Source organism: Mercenaria mercenaria, chromosome 17, assembly GCF_021730395.1.
Source record: "Mercenaria mercenaria strain notata chromosome 17, MADL_Memer_1, whole genome shotgun sequence".
In the NCBI taxonomy this organism is placed as follows: Eukaryota; Metazoa; Mollusca; class Bivalvia; order Venerida; family Veneridae; genus Mercenaria; species Mercenaria mercenaria.
In genome coordinates this window covers 71,511,559-71,527,787 of record NC_069377.1, presented here as the reverse complement: position 1 = coordinate 71,527,787, position 16,229 = coordinate 71,511,559, and the positions used below count along the sequence as shown (strand labels likewise).

The 16,229-nt window shown below is 38.2% G+C and overlaps 1 protein-coding gene across 3 annotated transcripts in view; it reads left to right on the top strand.

The window, feature by feature from the left end:
* LOC123537022 (peptide chain release factor 1-like, mitochondrial) overlaps window positions 1-16,229 on the top strand; it is a 41,370-nt gene extending 25,141 nt beyond the window's left edge. For all 3 annotated transcript variants that reach the window (XM_053528580.1, XM_053528581.1, XM_053528582.1), the window contains exons 6-8: window positions 2,272-2,389; window positions 7,654-7,729; window positions 14,617-16,229. In XM_053528580.1, coding sequence (XP_053384555.1) covers window positions 2,272-2,389; window positions 7,654-7,729; window positions 14,617-14,911 — 489 coding nt within the window. In that variant the 3' untranslated portion in view covers window positions 14,912-16,229. The remainder of the gene's footprint in view (window positions 1-2,271; window positions 2,390-7,653; window positions 7,730-14,616) is intronic.

Sequence of the window (16,229 nt, the reverse complement as noted above, 5' to 3'; positions counted from 1 at the left end):
CTTGCCAAGTCCAGTTAACTTGTTTGCAATATTTTTTGATAATCATTTAAGAAGAAAGTGTTGAAAGTTTTAATAAGACTTAACATAGCTTTATCACAGTTTCTTGCCTTAAAATGTTGAAAAATGAAAGAGGCAAGAGTGTTCGTAGCAGAAATGTTCACCTTGTAATGCCGGTATTTTCTAAGTGGGACAACTCCATCAAGTATGATTTTTAAACAGTTGAAATAACAGTTGTTCCACCTTATCACCCACATCATATGACACAAGGTCCATGATGACCAATATTTCGTGAATTATGCACCCCCCCCCCCCCCCCTACCTTTTACTTAGAATTTCAGGTTAATTTTGATGCATTTTCACTATACCTCAGTTATTACTAAATGGATTTGATTCAGATTTGAAGTTGTTATTGTACCCCCCCCCCCCCACAACAAAGTTGTAAGGGGGGGGTATACTGGTTTCAGGTTGTCTGTCCGTCTGTCCATCTGTCCGTAGACGCAATCTTGTGCGCACCATCTCTCCTTATCCCCTTGACAGAATTTAATGAAACTTCACACAAGTGATCAGTACCAACAGTAGTTGTGCATGGGGCATGTTAGGTTCTTTAAGAAAGAAAATTTGCAGAGTTATGGGACTTTGTTTTTTTGTTACTTTACTATATACATAGACACAATCTTGTGTGCACCATCTCTCCTCATCCCCTTGACACAATTTAATGAACTTCACACAAGCGATCAGTACCAACAGTAGTTGTGCATGGGGCATGTTAGGTTCATTTAGAAAAAAAAATTGCAGAGTTATGGGACTTTGTTTTTTTGTTACTATACTATATACATAGACACAATCTTGTGCGCACCATCTCTCCTCATCCCCTTGACACAATTTAATGAAACTTCACACAAGTGATCAGTAACAACAGTAGTTGTGCATGGGGCATGTTAGGTTCTTTCAGAAAAAAAATTTGCAGAATTATGGGACTTTGTTTTTTTGTTACTATACTATATACATAGACACAATCTTGTGCGCACCATCTCTCCTCATCCCCTTGACACAGTTTAATGAAACTTCACACAAGTGATCAGTAACAACAGTAGTTGTGCATGAGGCATGTTAGGTTCTTTCAGCGACAAAAATTGCAGAGTTATGGGACTTTGTTTCTTGTTAACATACTATGTACATACAGTCTGCATATGCAGTCTTGTGCGTGCCTGTTCTACCAAACCCTTACACACAATTTAATGAAACTTCACACAAGTGATCAGTACCAACCCTAGTTGTGCATGGTGCATGTTACATTCTTTTAGATAAATATTCTGCATAGTTATGGGACTTTGTTTTTTGTTACTATACTGTATACATACAGTCTATATACATACAGTCCACATAATTATGCAATCTTGTGTGCGTCAAATTGCAATGTACTGTGTCAGTGCATGCTGGGGGTACATTCATCACCTTTAGTGATAGCTCTAGTTTTACACAATGTCCAAAAATCACTCTTGTACCAATATTTTATGTATTATCCCTTTTTGCTTAGAATTATACTTATTTGATCTTCTTTATCCCTCTTATAACTTAATACTTTTCACACAGACTCAAGTTATTGTCCAATATCTTCATTTTTATTGGAGTCTTTAAACACCCTAGTGACAGCTCCAGCTTCCTCAGATGTGCCCAGTTTCACCATTCTGCCTCGAAATAGTCTGTGACAGCTCTTGTTTAGTCATGTGAGTTGAGTTGAGTTGAGTTGAGTTTTCACCATTCTGCCTCGAAATAGTCTGTGACAGCTCTTGTTTAGTCATGTGAGTTGAGTTGAGTTGAGTTGAGTTGAGAGTTGAGTTGAGTTGATTTGAGTGGAGTGAGTGAGTGACAACTTTATTTAACGAGGCTACACATGTATGTATGCCTGCATGCGTTTGTGCGTGCGTATATGCGTACTTTTGTTTGTTGTTCGTGTTTAACGCCTTTTCAACAATTTTCAGACATATAAACGAGTCAGTGAGTGACAACTTTATTAAACGAGGCTACACATTGGGTGTCCTCATCTACCATGTGGGCCTGAAATGTAAAAAAAAAAAACGAAAACAGTCTCGGGGGTTTAAAACAACAGTTTTATATGTTTAAATATATAACTTACCACAGGATCAAGAGGACAGTCATCTTAAATTAAAATTTCTTTTAACACAAGGATGTTTGCCTAAAACACAAATTTGTTTTTAGGCTGAGTATGCATCTTTGTTTTGTGATACTACTGTGAAGGTATATTTTCAGATTGACATAGTCCTGGATCCAAAAGATCTGCAAGTTGACACATTCAAATCAAGTGGAGCTGGAGGCCAGCATGTACAGAAAACAGACAGTGCTGTCAGAATTAAACATTTACCTACAGGTATACACTGCCTCTTTCATTCTTATGCATACTCTGCCTCTCTCACCTTCAGATAAATAGTACCTGTTTTACCGGGGTCTTTGTGGGTCAGTGGTTTAGGTGCCAACTTTGAATCACTAGCACCTCACTATTGTAGCTGGCTTACTGAAGGTTGGTGGTTCTACCTAGGTGCCTGCCCGTGATGACATAAAGCGGAGAGGTGCACTTTGGATCTTCCTCTATCATCAAGCTGTAAAGTCATCATATAACCTTAAAATTGTGCCAGTGTGATGTTAAACTCAACAAAAAGAAAGGAAAAAATGCCTGTTTTACTCTCAGGTATACACTGCCTCTTCATACTTAGGCATATACTGCCTCTTACACCCTCTAGCATACACTGCCCCTTTCACCCTCTTGTATACACTGCCTCTTCACACCTAGGCATACAGTGCCTCTTTCACCTTCATGTATACACTACCTCTTTCACCCTCCAGCATACACTGCCCCTTTCACCCTCATGTATACAATGCCTCTTTCAACCTTATGCGTACAGTGCCTTTTTCACCCTCATGTATACACTACCTCTTTCACCCTCCAGCATACACTGACCCTTTCACCCTCATGTATATACTGCCTCTTTCACCATCAGGCATACACTGCCTCTTTCGTCCTCCAGCATACATTGCCCGTCTCACCCTCAGGCATACACTGCCTCTTTCACCCTCAGGTATACATTGCCTCTTTCACCCTCAGGCATACATTGCCTCTTTCACCCTCCAGCATACACTGACCCTTTCACCCTCATGTATATACTGCCACTTTCACCCTCAGGCATACATTGCCTTGTTCACCATTTGGCATACACTGCCTCTTTCACCCTCCAGCATACTCTGCCCATTTCATCCTGCAGCATACACTGTCCCTTTCACCCTCAGGCATACAGTGCCTCTTTCACCCTCATGTATACACTACCTCTTTCACCCTCCAGCATACACTGACCCTTTCACCCTCATGTATATACTGCCACTTTCACCCTCAGGCATACATTGCCTCGTTCACCCTTAGGCATACTCTGCCCCTTTACCCCTGCAGCATACACTGCCTCTTTCACCCTCAGGTATACATTGCCACTTTCACCCTCCGGCATACATTGCCTCTTTCACCCTCAGGCATACATTGCCTCTTTCACCCTCAGGCATACATTGCCTCTTTTACCCTCATGTATAAACTGCCTCTTTCACCCTTAGGTATACACTAACTCTTTCACCCTCCGGCATACAATGCCTCTCACCCTCCATTATACACTGTCTCTTTCACCCTCATGTATACACTGCCTCTTTCACCCTCATGTATACACTGCCTCTTTCACACTCATGTATACTCTGCCTCTTTCACCTAAATGTATACACTGCCTCTCACCCTCATGTATACACTGCCTCTTTCACCCTCATGTATACACTGCCTCTTTCACACTCATGTATACACTGCCTCTTTCACCCTCATGTATACACTGCCTCTTTCACCCTCATGTATACACTGCCTCTTTCATACTCATGTATACACTGCCTCTTTCATGTAAATGTATACACTGCCTCTTTCACCCTCATGTATACACTGCCTCTTTCATCCTCATGTATACACTGCCTCTTTCATCCTCATGTATACACTGCCTCTTTCATGTAAATGTATACACCGCCTCTTTTACCCTCATGTATACACTGCCTTTTTCATGTAAATGTATACACTGCCTCTTTCACCCTCATGCATACATTGCCTCTTTCACCCTGTAGCATACACTGCCTCTTTCACCCTCCAGAATACAATGCCTCTTTCACTCTCCAGCATACCCTACCTCTTTCACCCTCATGTATACACTGCTTCTTTCATGTAAATGTATACACTGCCTCTTTCGCTCTCATGTATACACTGCCTCTTTCATGTAAATGTATGCACTGCCATTTTCACCCTCATGTATACACTGCCTCTTTCATGTAAATGTATACTCTGCCTCTTTCACCTAAATGTATACACTGCCTCTTTCACACTCATGTGTACACTGCCTCTTTCACCCTCATGTATACACTGCCTCTTTCACCCTCATGTATACACTGCCTCTTTCACACTCATGTATACACTGCCTCTTTCACCCTCATGTATACACTGCCTCTTTCACACTCATGTATACACTGCCTCTTTCATGTAAATGTATACACTGCCTCTTTTACCCTCAGGCATACATTGCCTCTTTTACCCTCATGTATAAACTGCCTCCTTCACGCTTAGGTATACACTAACTCTTTCACCCTCCAGCATACAATGCCTCTTTCACCTTTCAGTATACACTGCCTCTTTCACCCTCAGCATACACTCCTCTTTCACTTAATGTATACACTGCTCTTTCACCTCATATACACTGCCTCTTTCACCCTGTATCTAGCCTCTTTATTCCTCTGCATACACTGCCTCTTTCCCTCATGTATGCCTCTTTCACATCATGATACACTGCCTCTTTCACCCTCTGTATACATGTCTCTTTACCCTCGCATCATATTCTTTCACCCTCTGGATATCTCTCTTTTTCCTCTGCATAATGCTCTTCTCCCCATGTATACGCCTCTTTCACCTTCATGTATACAATGACATTTTCACCCTCATAATACACTGCCTCTTTCACCCTCCTGTATAAACTGGCTCTTTTATTCTCTAGCATACACTTCCTCTTTCACCTTCAGGTATACAATGACATTTTCACCCTCATAATACACTGCCTCTTTCACCATCATGTATACACTGCCTCTTTTATTCTCTAGCATACACTTCCTCTTTCACCTTCATGTATACAATGACATTTTCACCCTCATAATACACTGCCTCTTTCACCCTCATGTATACACTGGCTCTTTTATTCTCTAGTATACACTTCCTCTTTCACCTTCAGGTATACAATGCATTTTCACCCTCTTAATACACTGCTTCTTCCACCCTCATGTATACACTGCCTCTTTTATTCTCTAGTATACACTGCTTCTTTTGCCCTTTTGTATACATTACCTCTTTCACCCTTGGGTATATACTGCCTCTTCCACCATCATGTATACACTGCCTCTTTCATCCTAGGGTATATACTGCTTCTTTCACCCTCATGTATACACTGCCTCTTTCACCCTAGGGTATATACTGCTTCTTTCACCCTCATGTATGCACTGCCTCTTTCACCCTTGGGTATATACTGCTTCTTTCACCCTCATGTATACACTGCCTCTTTCACCCTCGGGTATATACTGCTTCTTTCACCCTCATGTATACATTACCTCTTTAACCCTCATGCATACACTGCCTCTTTCACCCTCATGCATACACCACACTGCCTCTTTCACCCTCAGGTATACTCTGCTTCTTTCACCCTCATGTATACACTGACTCTTTCACCCTTATGTATACACTGCCTCTTTCACCCTCATGCATACACTGCCTCTTTCACCCTCATGTATACACTGACTCTTTCACCCTCATGTATACACTGACTCTTTCACCCTCATGTATACACTGCCTCTTTCACCCTCATGTATACACTGCCTCTTTCACCCTCATGTATACACTGCTTTATTCACATGCATGTACACACTGCCTTGTTCACCCTCGGGTGTACACTGCATCTTTTACCCTCAGATTTGCACTGCCCCTTTATACTGGGGTATACAGTAATTATACACTGCTTCCTTGTGCTCGGATATACAGTGGTTGTTAAATAGAGGATATTCGTTTGTTTTGAGTGAATATGGAATATATCTCGCTGAGAAGTGAGAAAATGTGAAAATTTGCTCACTTCGAGGTGAGATATATTCCTTATTCACGAAAAACAAATTTTCCTTTTATGTTATGCTTAATTACGTTGAGATGTACATTTTACAACAAATTTTAATCTCAGTGCAGGAAACAGACGCACGTAAACAGACATTACGTCAGATGTGTTGTGACATTAGAAAGACGCTCACAACATAAAGTGCCATTTTATTTAACGTTATGAAATTCTCATAAAGTAAAATAATTTGAATCGAGAAATATACTATAAAGAAGTGCAACTACAATTTTCATCCTGTTTTAAGCAAATAATTTAAAATTCATACACAATGTACATGTAGAACAGCATTTACAGAGAGTGATATGCAGTGAGTGATATGGATTATATCTCACTGGTAAAACACAGTATTTCATCAGTTAGCATAAAATAAAAGATGTACTGTGAAATAATTTAAATTCGCTGGCATGAAATTTCGCGCAGATGTAAAAAAGGACTGTTTCGCGCAGGCTTTAATTCCCGCATTTTCTATTTTATAAATGAAAAATAAAATTAAGAAATAATAATAGCGCAGTCTTTAATTCGCGCATCGGTCCTAGCGCGAAATACGCGAAAATTCGTCATACGCAAATGAAAATGATTTCACAGTATATGTTTTCCTCTGTTGTCCAACCATTAACCATGTGTGCTGTTAAGGAGGTTGGTGATTCTCCTTTGTGAACCAAGACAACATGTGAAATCAGTCCATATTATTTCCCGGATTCTGGTGAAAAAAGTCAGCCAGTTGTATCAGTTCATACAGATTACTGGTTGTTTCTGGTGAACAAATCAGCCAATGAAATCATTCCATTCAATTTACTAGTTTCTGGTGCAATTAGTCAGCCAATGATATCAGTCATTCTAGCATAAAACTGATGTTATTGTCACATTTCGGGGGTGTTTTAACAGGAGAGAAAATGTGTGTTCACAGAGAGATTCTCGCGCTCACGTGCTGTTATAACACCTTTTTATATATGCTAGTTCCGTGGCAAAGCGTAAACGTCATTCGGCCCCAAAAAGGATAATTCAAAACAAAATGACATCAACGTAAAAAACAACTCAGACATTCCCGCGCATTTCGTGGAAATTTAATGACGTTGAGTGACAATGTATTCATTTATCAGTTTTTACGCGTTTTATGCTAGAATAGCGTTAGCGCATGTTGATTTCGTGTTATAACATCTGCAGAATTCCTCGGGATACGTTGGTACCCTCGCCCTAACGGGCTCTGGCACCAACAAATCCCTCGGGATTCTGCAGATGTTATAACACGAAAAAACATGCGTTATCCCTACATTACAGTTTACTTATTTCTGTGAAAAAAAAGTCAGTACAAATTTTAGTAATCACCCAACACTGGACAGTAGTCTGATTATAGATCGCAACTGGGAGACTAACCTGGGTCGCTATCATTGCAGTGAAAATCTTTTATTTTTTTGTTTTCCAGGTATGACTGCTGAATGTCAGATGTCAAGGTCCCAGATCAAAAATAAGAAGACTGCACTGGTGATTCTTAGAACTAGGTATAATCTCTTCTCATAGTCTGGTATACTGTATAAGTGATTAATTTTGCAATATACAGATGTTCCTGATTCTTGCAAATTGGATACTTTCACAAAACTAAAATATACTACCTTGAAGTTGGGGAATTTTTACATTTTTACAAACTTATGAGGAATTATTGTCAGTTCCACATATTTTGAATCAGGTACTGTAAAAGCAGAAATTTCCGCGAGGGTTTAATTTTCGCTATATTCGCAAGGCCCTACATCTCGCGAAAATTAATCCTCGCATAAATATTCACCATTAGTATAATGCTAGTTAAAGTAAGATACCATTTTTATAATTTTGCAAATATCAAACCTTGAGAACATAATAATATCTCAGCTCTTTTCGAAATCTGGCCAGATTCCATCATGGGTTCCGGAGCTATTGCCCCTTAAAGGTCCAAAATTTGCTATTTTGGCTTTTGCAGCCATATAGAGACTTCATTTATGGTTTGATTTGATACAGACTTGCAAAATATCTTCAACAACAATAAATCTTGGATTCCATGATGAATCTGTCAGATTCAGTCATAGGTTATGGAGTTATTTTATATCTGATTACCTCCCCTGATTTTAATCAAAATGGATTTATATCAGTAAGTACTTATAGGACTCATTTGAAATTCCATTATTGTCATTAGTGGACTGAGACAATCAGGGTAGATAACTATGGACTGATTTTATTTCAAATTACCTCCCTTTTATTTCAAATTAAAATTGTTATATCTCCGTAACTAATGAAGATACTGATCTGAAATTTCATTTATGCCATCAGATGGACTTGGACAATCAGTTTAGATACATATTGACTGAATTTATGACAAATTACCTCCCTTTATTTTTTATGTAAATGAATATACCTAGCAGCTTCTAATGAGATTGGTTTGAAACGTTATTTATGTCTTCCATAGTAAGAAATTTCTACTTTTACTTACTTTTCTAATATATTGTTGTAAAGGCTTGTACTCTGTATCTTCTACATGCATATAACCAATGCATGATTACCTTCCCTAATTTTAATAAAAATTTATCTCAGTAAGTATTTATAGGACTCATTTGAAATTTCATTATTGTCATTAGTTGGACTGAGACAATCAGGGTAGATGACTATTGACTGATTTTATGTCAAATTACCTCCCTTCGTTTCAAATTGAAATAGGTATATCTCCATAACTAATGAAGATACTGATCTGAAATTTCATTTATGCCATCACATGGACTTGGACAATCAGTTTAGATTACATATTGACTGAATTTATGACAAATTACCTCCCTTTATTTTTTACGTAAATGAATATATGTTAGCAGCTTCTAATGAGATTGGTTTTAAACGTTATTTAAGTCTTCCAGGGTAAGGAATAGTCATGCTAGTACAAAAATGCAGCATTTGAGCCTAGGACCCTCAGACTTGGTATGGAGATTGGCCCTGACTAGTATGTGACCCATAGGTCAAAAGGGGCTGTTACAAGAAAATGTTTATCCTGATGATATTTAATGTGTATACCTATGTGATCTATGTCAAAACTAGATCTTATCATTAAGAGCAATGGTACTCAGGTGAGCGATATAGGGCCATCATGGCCCTCTTGTATAGTATAAAGTTTCAGTCACACTTGGAATTTATATAAATATCAATTTTCACACCTTGACAATACAGGACCGTGTATAAGTAAATGTTGGCAGTTCATCTTATCGAAATTCTTGTGACACCCCATGAGTGGTGGGGGCATATAGATTTGGTCTTGTCCATGCGTCCGTCCGAAGTTCGTGACGCGCATAGCTCAAAAAGTATTTGTTATAAATTGATGAAACCTTGCACTAGTCTTTATCATGATATGAACTTGCGCACCTCCTGTTTTTCGTTTGGCTCCGCCTCCTATTTTCAAAGTTATGGCCCCTGAAATAGTCAAAAATGCACATTTTCACCTTGTGATGTGCCTAACCCAGAAAGTATTACATATAAATTGATTAAACCTTGCAGGAGTCTTTATCATGATATGAAGTTTGTCTGCCTCTGCCCCTTATTTTCAGAGTTATGGCCCCTGAAATAGTCAAAAATGCACATTTTTACCTTGTGACGCACCTAGCTCAAAAAGTATTTAATTTAAATGGTTGAAAACTTGCAGGAGCCTTATTCATGATATAAACTTGCACACCTAATATTTTTTGGCTGGCTCCATCCCCTATTTTTAAAGTTATGGCCCCTGAAATAGTAAAAAAATGCACATTTTCAGCTAATTATGTGCCAGCTCAAAAAGTATTTGATGTTAATTCATGAAACCTTGCTTGAGTCCTTATCATGATCTGATCTTGCACACTTGACATTCTTCTTGAGAATCTTAGCACTTATTACAGAGTTACGGCCCTTTAAATAGCCAAAATAGTGAATTTTTTGTTTGTGATGCTCATAGCTCAAACAGTATATGACATAGAATAATGAATCGTTTTCATAAAATGTTTGTTGAGGCTATCCCTCATTAAGACTGCAAACATTTGAATTATTGCCACTTATTTGTGACAAATGTACCAGTGTGTGTGTGGGGGGGGGGGGGGGGGGGATTCTGAAACATTTCTGCTTATAAAATGTTTTCCATCACAAATAAGCAATATTTTCTTATACAGTGTATTATAAATTTGAATTTGTATTATGTAGAATGCAGAAACAACTGTGTTATTTACTGGAAAAATTAAATAGTTACATAATCATTGCTAGCTAAATATAATACTGCAGTACCACAGCTGCAGTGCAAACAATTTGGTAGTCAATAAATTTTCCTTCAGTAGCAAAAATGGGAATATTGCAGTTTCGAACAATTTGCTCTATTCTGGAATCTTCTCGTGTGTCATACTTACACTTTCAATTCCTGACGGCCTGTTTATTGACTAGTCGAAAATGTCATGAATCAGAAGATCTGTGTCAGTATTTACTCTTGTAAATTAGAAACAGAGTTTTAAAAAAATCTTTGTGGGGAATTGTGGAAAAGATTAAAAAATTTATGGACAATTTCACAACATTTAAACAATTTTTACGAGTATTGAATAGTCACAAGATTAAAAAATCACTTTCCAATTAAGGTAAAATAATTACTTCCAGAATTGAGTTTTTAACTTTTAGAAAAAACTTCAAAATTAATATTTTTCTAAGGTTGCTGTTTTTTTAATCCCCCGCCGTGGCGGAGGGATTATAGGAATGGTCTGCGTCCGTCCTTCCGTCCGTCTTTCCGTCCGTCCTTCCGTCCGTGACAAAATCGTGTCCGGTCCATATCTCCTAAACCCCTTGAAGGGTTTTCATGAAACTTGGGTCAAATGATCACCTCATCAAGACGATGTGCAGAACCCATGAGTCAGCCTTGTTGGTTCAAGGTCAAGGTCACAACTCAAGGTCAAAGGTTTGAGCCTGCCATTTTGTGTCCGCTCTATATCTCCTAAACCCCTTGAAGGAATTTTATAAAACTTGGGTCAAATGATCACCTCATCAAGACGATGTGCAGAACCCATGAGTCAGCCAAAAGGTGATTCCAAAAAACTTTACAAATTTGTGACAGATCTCACCGGCGGCAAGTCGGAGAATCCAATGCCTGTTGTTGAAAATGAAAATACGCTAGCTGACAAATTTGCTGACTTTTTCATGGAAAAGATTCAGAAAATACAGGACAGCTTAAAAGATTTTGAAAACTATAAACCATCTATGAGAAATGTGCCGGAATTTGGAAAATTTGATGAACTTAGTGAGGATGAAGTTAGAAAACTCATTAACCAGTTACAAACAAAGTCGTGTGAAATTGATGTTATTCCAACAAAAGTGTTGAAGTCATATTTAAACGAGCTCCTCCCAATTATAACTAGACTAGTGAATCTTTCATTGACTCAAGGAGTCTTCCCAGTGCAGTGGAAACAGGCAATAGTTAGACCTCTGTTAAAGAAAGCTGGTCTCGAACTTATATTCTCAAACTATAGGCCAGTGAGCAACTTATCATTCTTGTCCAAATTGATAGAGAAAGCAGCACTGTATTTACTTAATAAACATGTAAATGAACATAATCTCCTTCCGAAAAATCAGTCCGCATACAGGCAACATCATTCGTGCGAATCGGCTTTATTGAGACTTATCAATGACATCTTGGACGCTATGGAACATCAAGAAGTGACTGCATTGATAGCATTAGACCTTAGTGCAGCTTTTGATACGGTAGACCACGATATTCTTTTGGACGTTTTGAAATGTCAGTATGGTGTCTCTGGTGTTGCATTGGACTGGTTGAACTCATATCTGAGGCCACACAGCTGCCGCGTGAGTGTGAATCAAACAGTGTCATCAGCATGTGAGCTTACGTGTAGTGTCCCCCAGGGAAGCTGTTTAGGGCCGTGGCTCTATCTCACGTACGCAGGAACGATTTTTGACATTGTTCCCCCGTCCATTTCCGTCTTTGGCTTTGCCGACGACCACACCGCAAGCACACGTTTTAAGCCCGAACCATCCATCGAGGCTAAATCCATTGGTGAACTAGAGGAGTTTGCTACAGATTCAAATGAGTGGATGAACAGTAACAAACTAAAAATGAATTCCTCAAAAACTGAACATATTGCCTTTGGAAGTGCCCCTCAGTTGAATAAGTTAAACATTCACGAGATAGATATTTGTGGTGATAAAATCAAGAGACAGAGTAACATCAGATATTTGGGGCCTATTTGGACGAAACTTTAACTTTCAAAGAGCATATAAAAATAAAGTGTAGAACGGCAATGTTGAATTTTTTCCGAATCAAAAACATTCGCAAATATTGACTCAGGATGCAACTGAAACCTTAGTGCTATCGCTGGTTATTTCGCATTTAGACTACTGTAATGTTATTTTATACGGTATTTCTGATTGTGACATCGCAAAACTGCAACGCATTCAAAATATGTGTGCGAAGTTAGTTCTGAATCGTAGAAGAAGAGACAGTTCTAAGCAGGCACTCTACGATTTGCACTGGCTGCCGATCAAAGCCAGAATAAACTTTAAGATCTTGACGTACATGTTCAATTGCCATGTTGGAAATGCGCCTGCATATTTGATTGAACTCTTAACACCGAAAATCCCCCAGCGCTCCCTCAGATCCTCGGAGTCATCAGTTGACTGTTACATCGTCCCTTTCAACAAGCGAAAAACTTTTAGTGATAGAAGCTTTAGTACTATAGGGCCAAAGTTGTGGAACAATTTGCCGTTGAACATCAGACAAAGTTCTTCAATTGACTGCTTTAGGAAAAGGTTGAAAACGCATTTCTTCAGAGACTACCTTGCATTATTCTAAGTTTTGACTGAGTTTTAAACAATGATGCTGGTGACAGTGATAGAAATTTAATGTTTGTCTGTGATAATTGTATGTTAGTAATATTTTAAAATATAATATTATCATTGACTTTAAATTAATAATTGCTATTTTGATTCGTTTTAATTAATCTTATTTAAAATATTGTATATTTAATATTTTATTTCAACTTGTATTGTAAAACGCCATTGAATATGTTTTAAATGTAGAAATAGGCGTTTAAGCAAATAAACCAGTTTCAGTTTCAGTTTCAGTTTCAGTTATGCCGGCTCAAGGTCAAGGTCACAACTCAAGGTCAATTGTTTGAGCCTTCCATTTTGTGTCCGCTCTATATCTCTTAAATCCCTTGAAGGAATTTTATAAAACTTAGGTCAAATGATCACCTCATCAAGATGATGTGCAGAACCCATGAGTCAGTCATGCCGGCTCAAGGTCAAGGTCACAACTTAGGGTCAAAGGTTTGAACCTTCCATTTTGTGTCCGCTCTATATCTCCTAAACCCCTTGAAGAATTTTCATCAAACTTGGGTCAAATGATCACCTCATCAAGGGGATGTGCAGAACTTATAAGTCAGCCTTGTTGGCTCAAGGTCAAGGTCACAACTGAAGGTCAAAGGTTTGAGCCTTCCATTTCGTGTCCGCTCTATATCTCCTAAACCCCTTGAAGGAATTTTATAAAACTTGGGTCAAATGATTACCTCATCAGAACGATGTGCAGAAATTATGAGTCAACCATGCCAGCTCAAGATCAAGGTCACAACTAAGGGTCGAAGGTTTGAGCCTTCCATTTGGTGTCCACTCTGTATCTCCTTAACCCCTTGAAGGATTTTCATCAAACTTGGGTCAAATGATTACCTCATCAAGAACTCATGAGTCAGCCATGTCAACTCAAGGTCAAGGTCACAACTGAAGGTCAAAGGTTTCAGCTCTGTATCTCCTAAACCCCTTGAAGGATTTTCATGAAACTTTGGTCAAATGATCACCTCATCAAGACGTTGTGCAGAATTCATGAGTCAGCAATGTCAGTTCATGGTCAAGGTCACAACTGAAGGTCAAAGGTTTCAGCTCTGTATCTCCTAAACCCCTTGAAGGATTTTCATCAAACTAGGGTCATATGATCGCCTTATCAAGAACTCATGAGTCAGCCATGTCAACTCAAGGTCAAGGTCACAACTGAAGGTCAAAGGTTTCAGCTCTGTATCTCCTAAGCCCCTTGAAGGATTTTCATGAAACTTTGGTCTAATGATCACCTCATCAAGACGTTGTGCAGAATTCATGAGTCAGCCATGTCAGTTCAAGGTCAAGGTCACAGCTAAAATCAAAGCTTTTACCCTTTCACTATCCATAGCAGTGGCGGGGGATTTAGCTGTCTTTCAGACTGCCTTGTTTTTTTTAGATGAAACATCAGTTCGATTATTGCACATTTAGATATTCACTTAATATACAGTAAACTCCTGTTATGTTTGTCTTATTCAAAGTTTGTCATACAACAGGTCTCTTAATAACAGTTCTTTGTGTGCACTGTCAAATATTGTGGCATTGTCTACTTCAGGTTGTATGAACATCAGTTAAAAGAAATTACATCAAAGACAACAAGCCAACGAAAAATTCAAGTGGGTAATAAAGACAGGTCGGAAAAGATAAGAACTTACAACTTTTCCCAAGATAGAATTACAGATCACAGACTGGGTCACAATTTTAACAACATTCCTCAGTTTATGTCTGGGGTGGACAGTCTGCAAAAAATGATTAAGGAACTACAAGAGGAAGCCAAACTGGAAAATTTACATATTTTACTGGACGAATTTGAGCAGCCTGGTTTAAAAAGAAAAACAGAAAATAATTGAAATATTTGTGCATACTTGATATTGTTAATAATTTATTTTATCAGTGTTTGTAGAATTGAGTTTAGTTCCGTTATTAATTCCATTATAGGTGTCCATGGTGTAGTAGATCCTTGTGGATTGCAGACATTTAAGAAATAGTTACTTTTATCTACATTTCTCTGTCACATTATTATCCCTGCAAAGTGAGGGATATAGTTTTGTAGTGGTCAATAGAACATTGTAGTTATATGAAGTTACGTAGAGGGGGCATAATTCATGAAATATTGGTGCCAGAGTTATTGAACTTGTGTCATGATGTGGGTGATGGTTTTCTGTCAATGTAAGGAGTGAGAAATTGTGAGCAAACTTTGTATTAAGGTAGCTTTCATGGAGACCAAAATTCATGTTGCATTTTGCATTACATTGATTAAGGTCTAGGACATTGTTACATTTCTGTTTAGTAACTTCAGATATAAAACTTAACTTGGTACTTTGGTATCTTGCATAAATCTGGCCATCGGTTTCTGAGATTTTTTAAAGTGTTCCATAGTACCTTATGATGAAAACATGGTTTGATTTGGTAGTCATCCAATGAACATTCATGATGAAGCTATATTGAAATCAGGCCAGCAGTTTCTGAGATTTTTTCCTTTTGATCACCATGGCAACCAGGATTTTGCATGATGACCTGTATTTGCAGAAAGTTGAAAAAGAACCACCCAAGCAACATTCCTGAAAAGTTTGGTTGAAATTTACTTTGTGTTTTACTAGAAAGTTTTAAAGAAGTTGTTGACAAGCTATTCAATGATCCTTAAAGCTCACCATGTGCTGAGATGAGCTGAAACATTTAGTGCAGTGATCGTTTCAGAACCATTTTCCCAGGACATTGAGGTACTAGATATATTTCATTTAGCAGATGGTTAGAAAATAAAGCACGAAGCTTTAAATTGAGAGGTAGTGAGTTTGATCTAGCACAGTGTATGTTCAAAATTTTGGTTTGATTAAGACAGTCTTAGGTAATTCTTCCTTCACCTCAGAATCTTGTAGAGAAGATGTAGGTTACTCATTAGGAACGAGTCAGTACTGGTTCCAAAGCCTAGAACACTGGTTAGGTCAACTAACTACCATTGCATAACTGAAATACTGTTGAGAATGAAAATAAACCTAGTCAGCCAAAACAACAGCTGTGCAGTGATGTGTTTTGAGAGGCAGTTTTGTTTATTTAGAAAATTCCAGTCATATACTAGTCTTGTTAGAATTCTAAGGACTTTGGTTAACAGAAGGCCTTTAGTTTGTTGTGGGGAAACTTTCAACCAATGAAATAAACAACAAAAACATC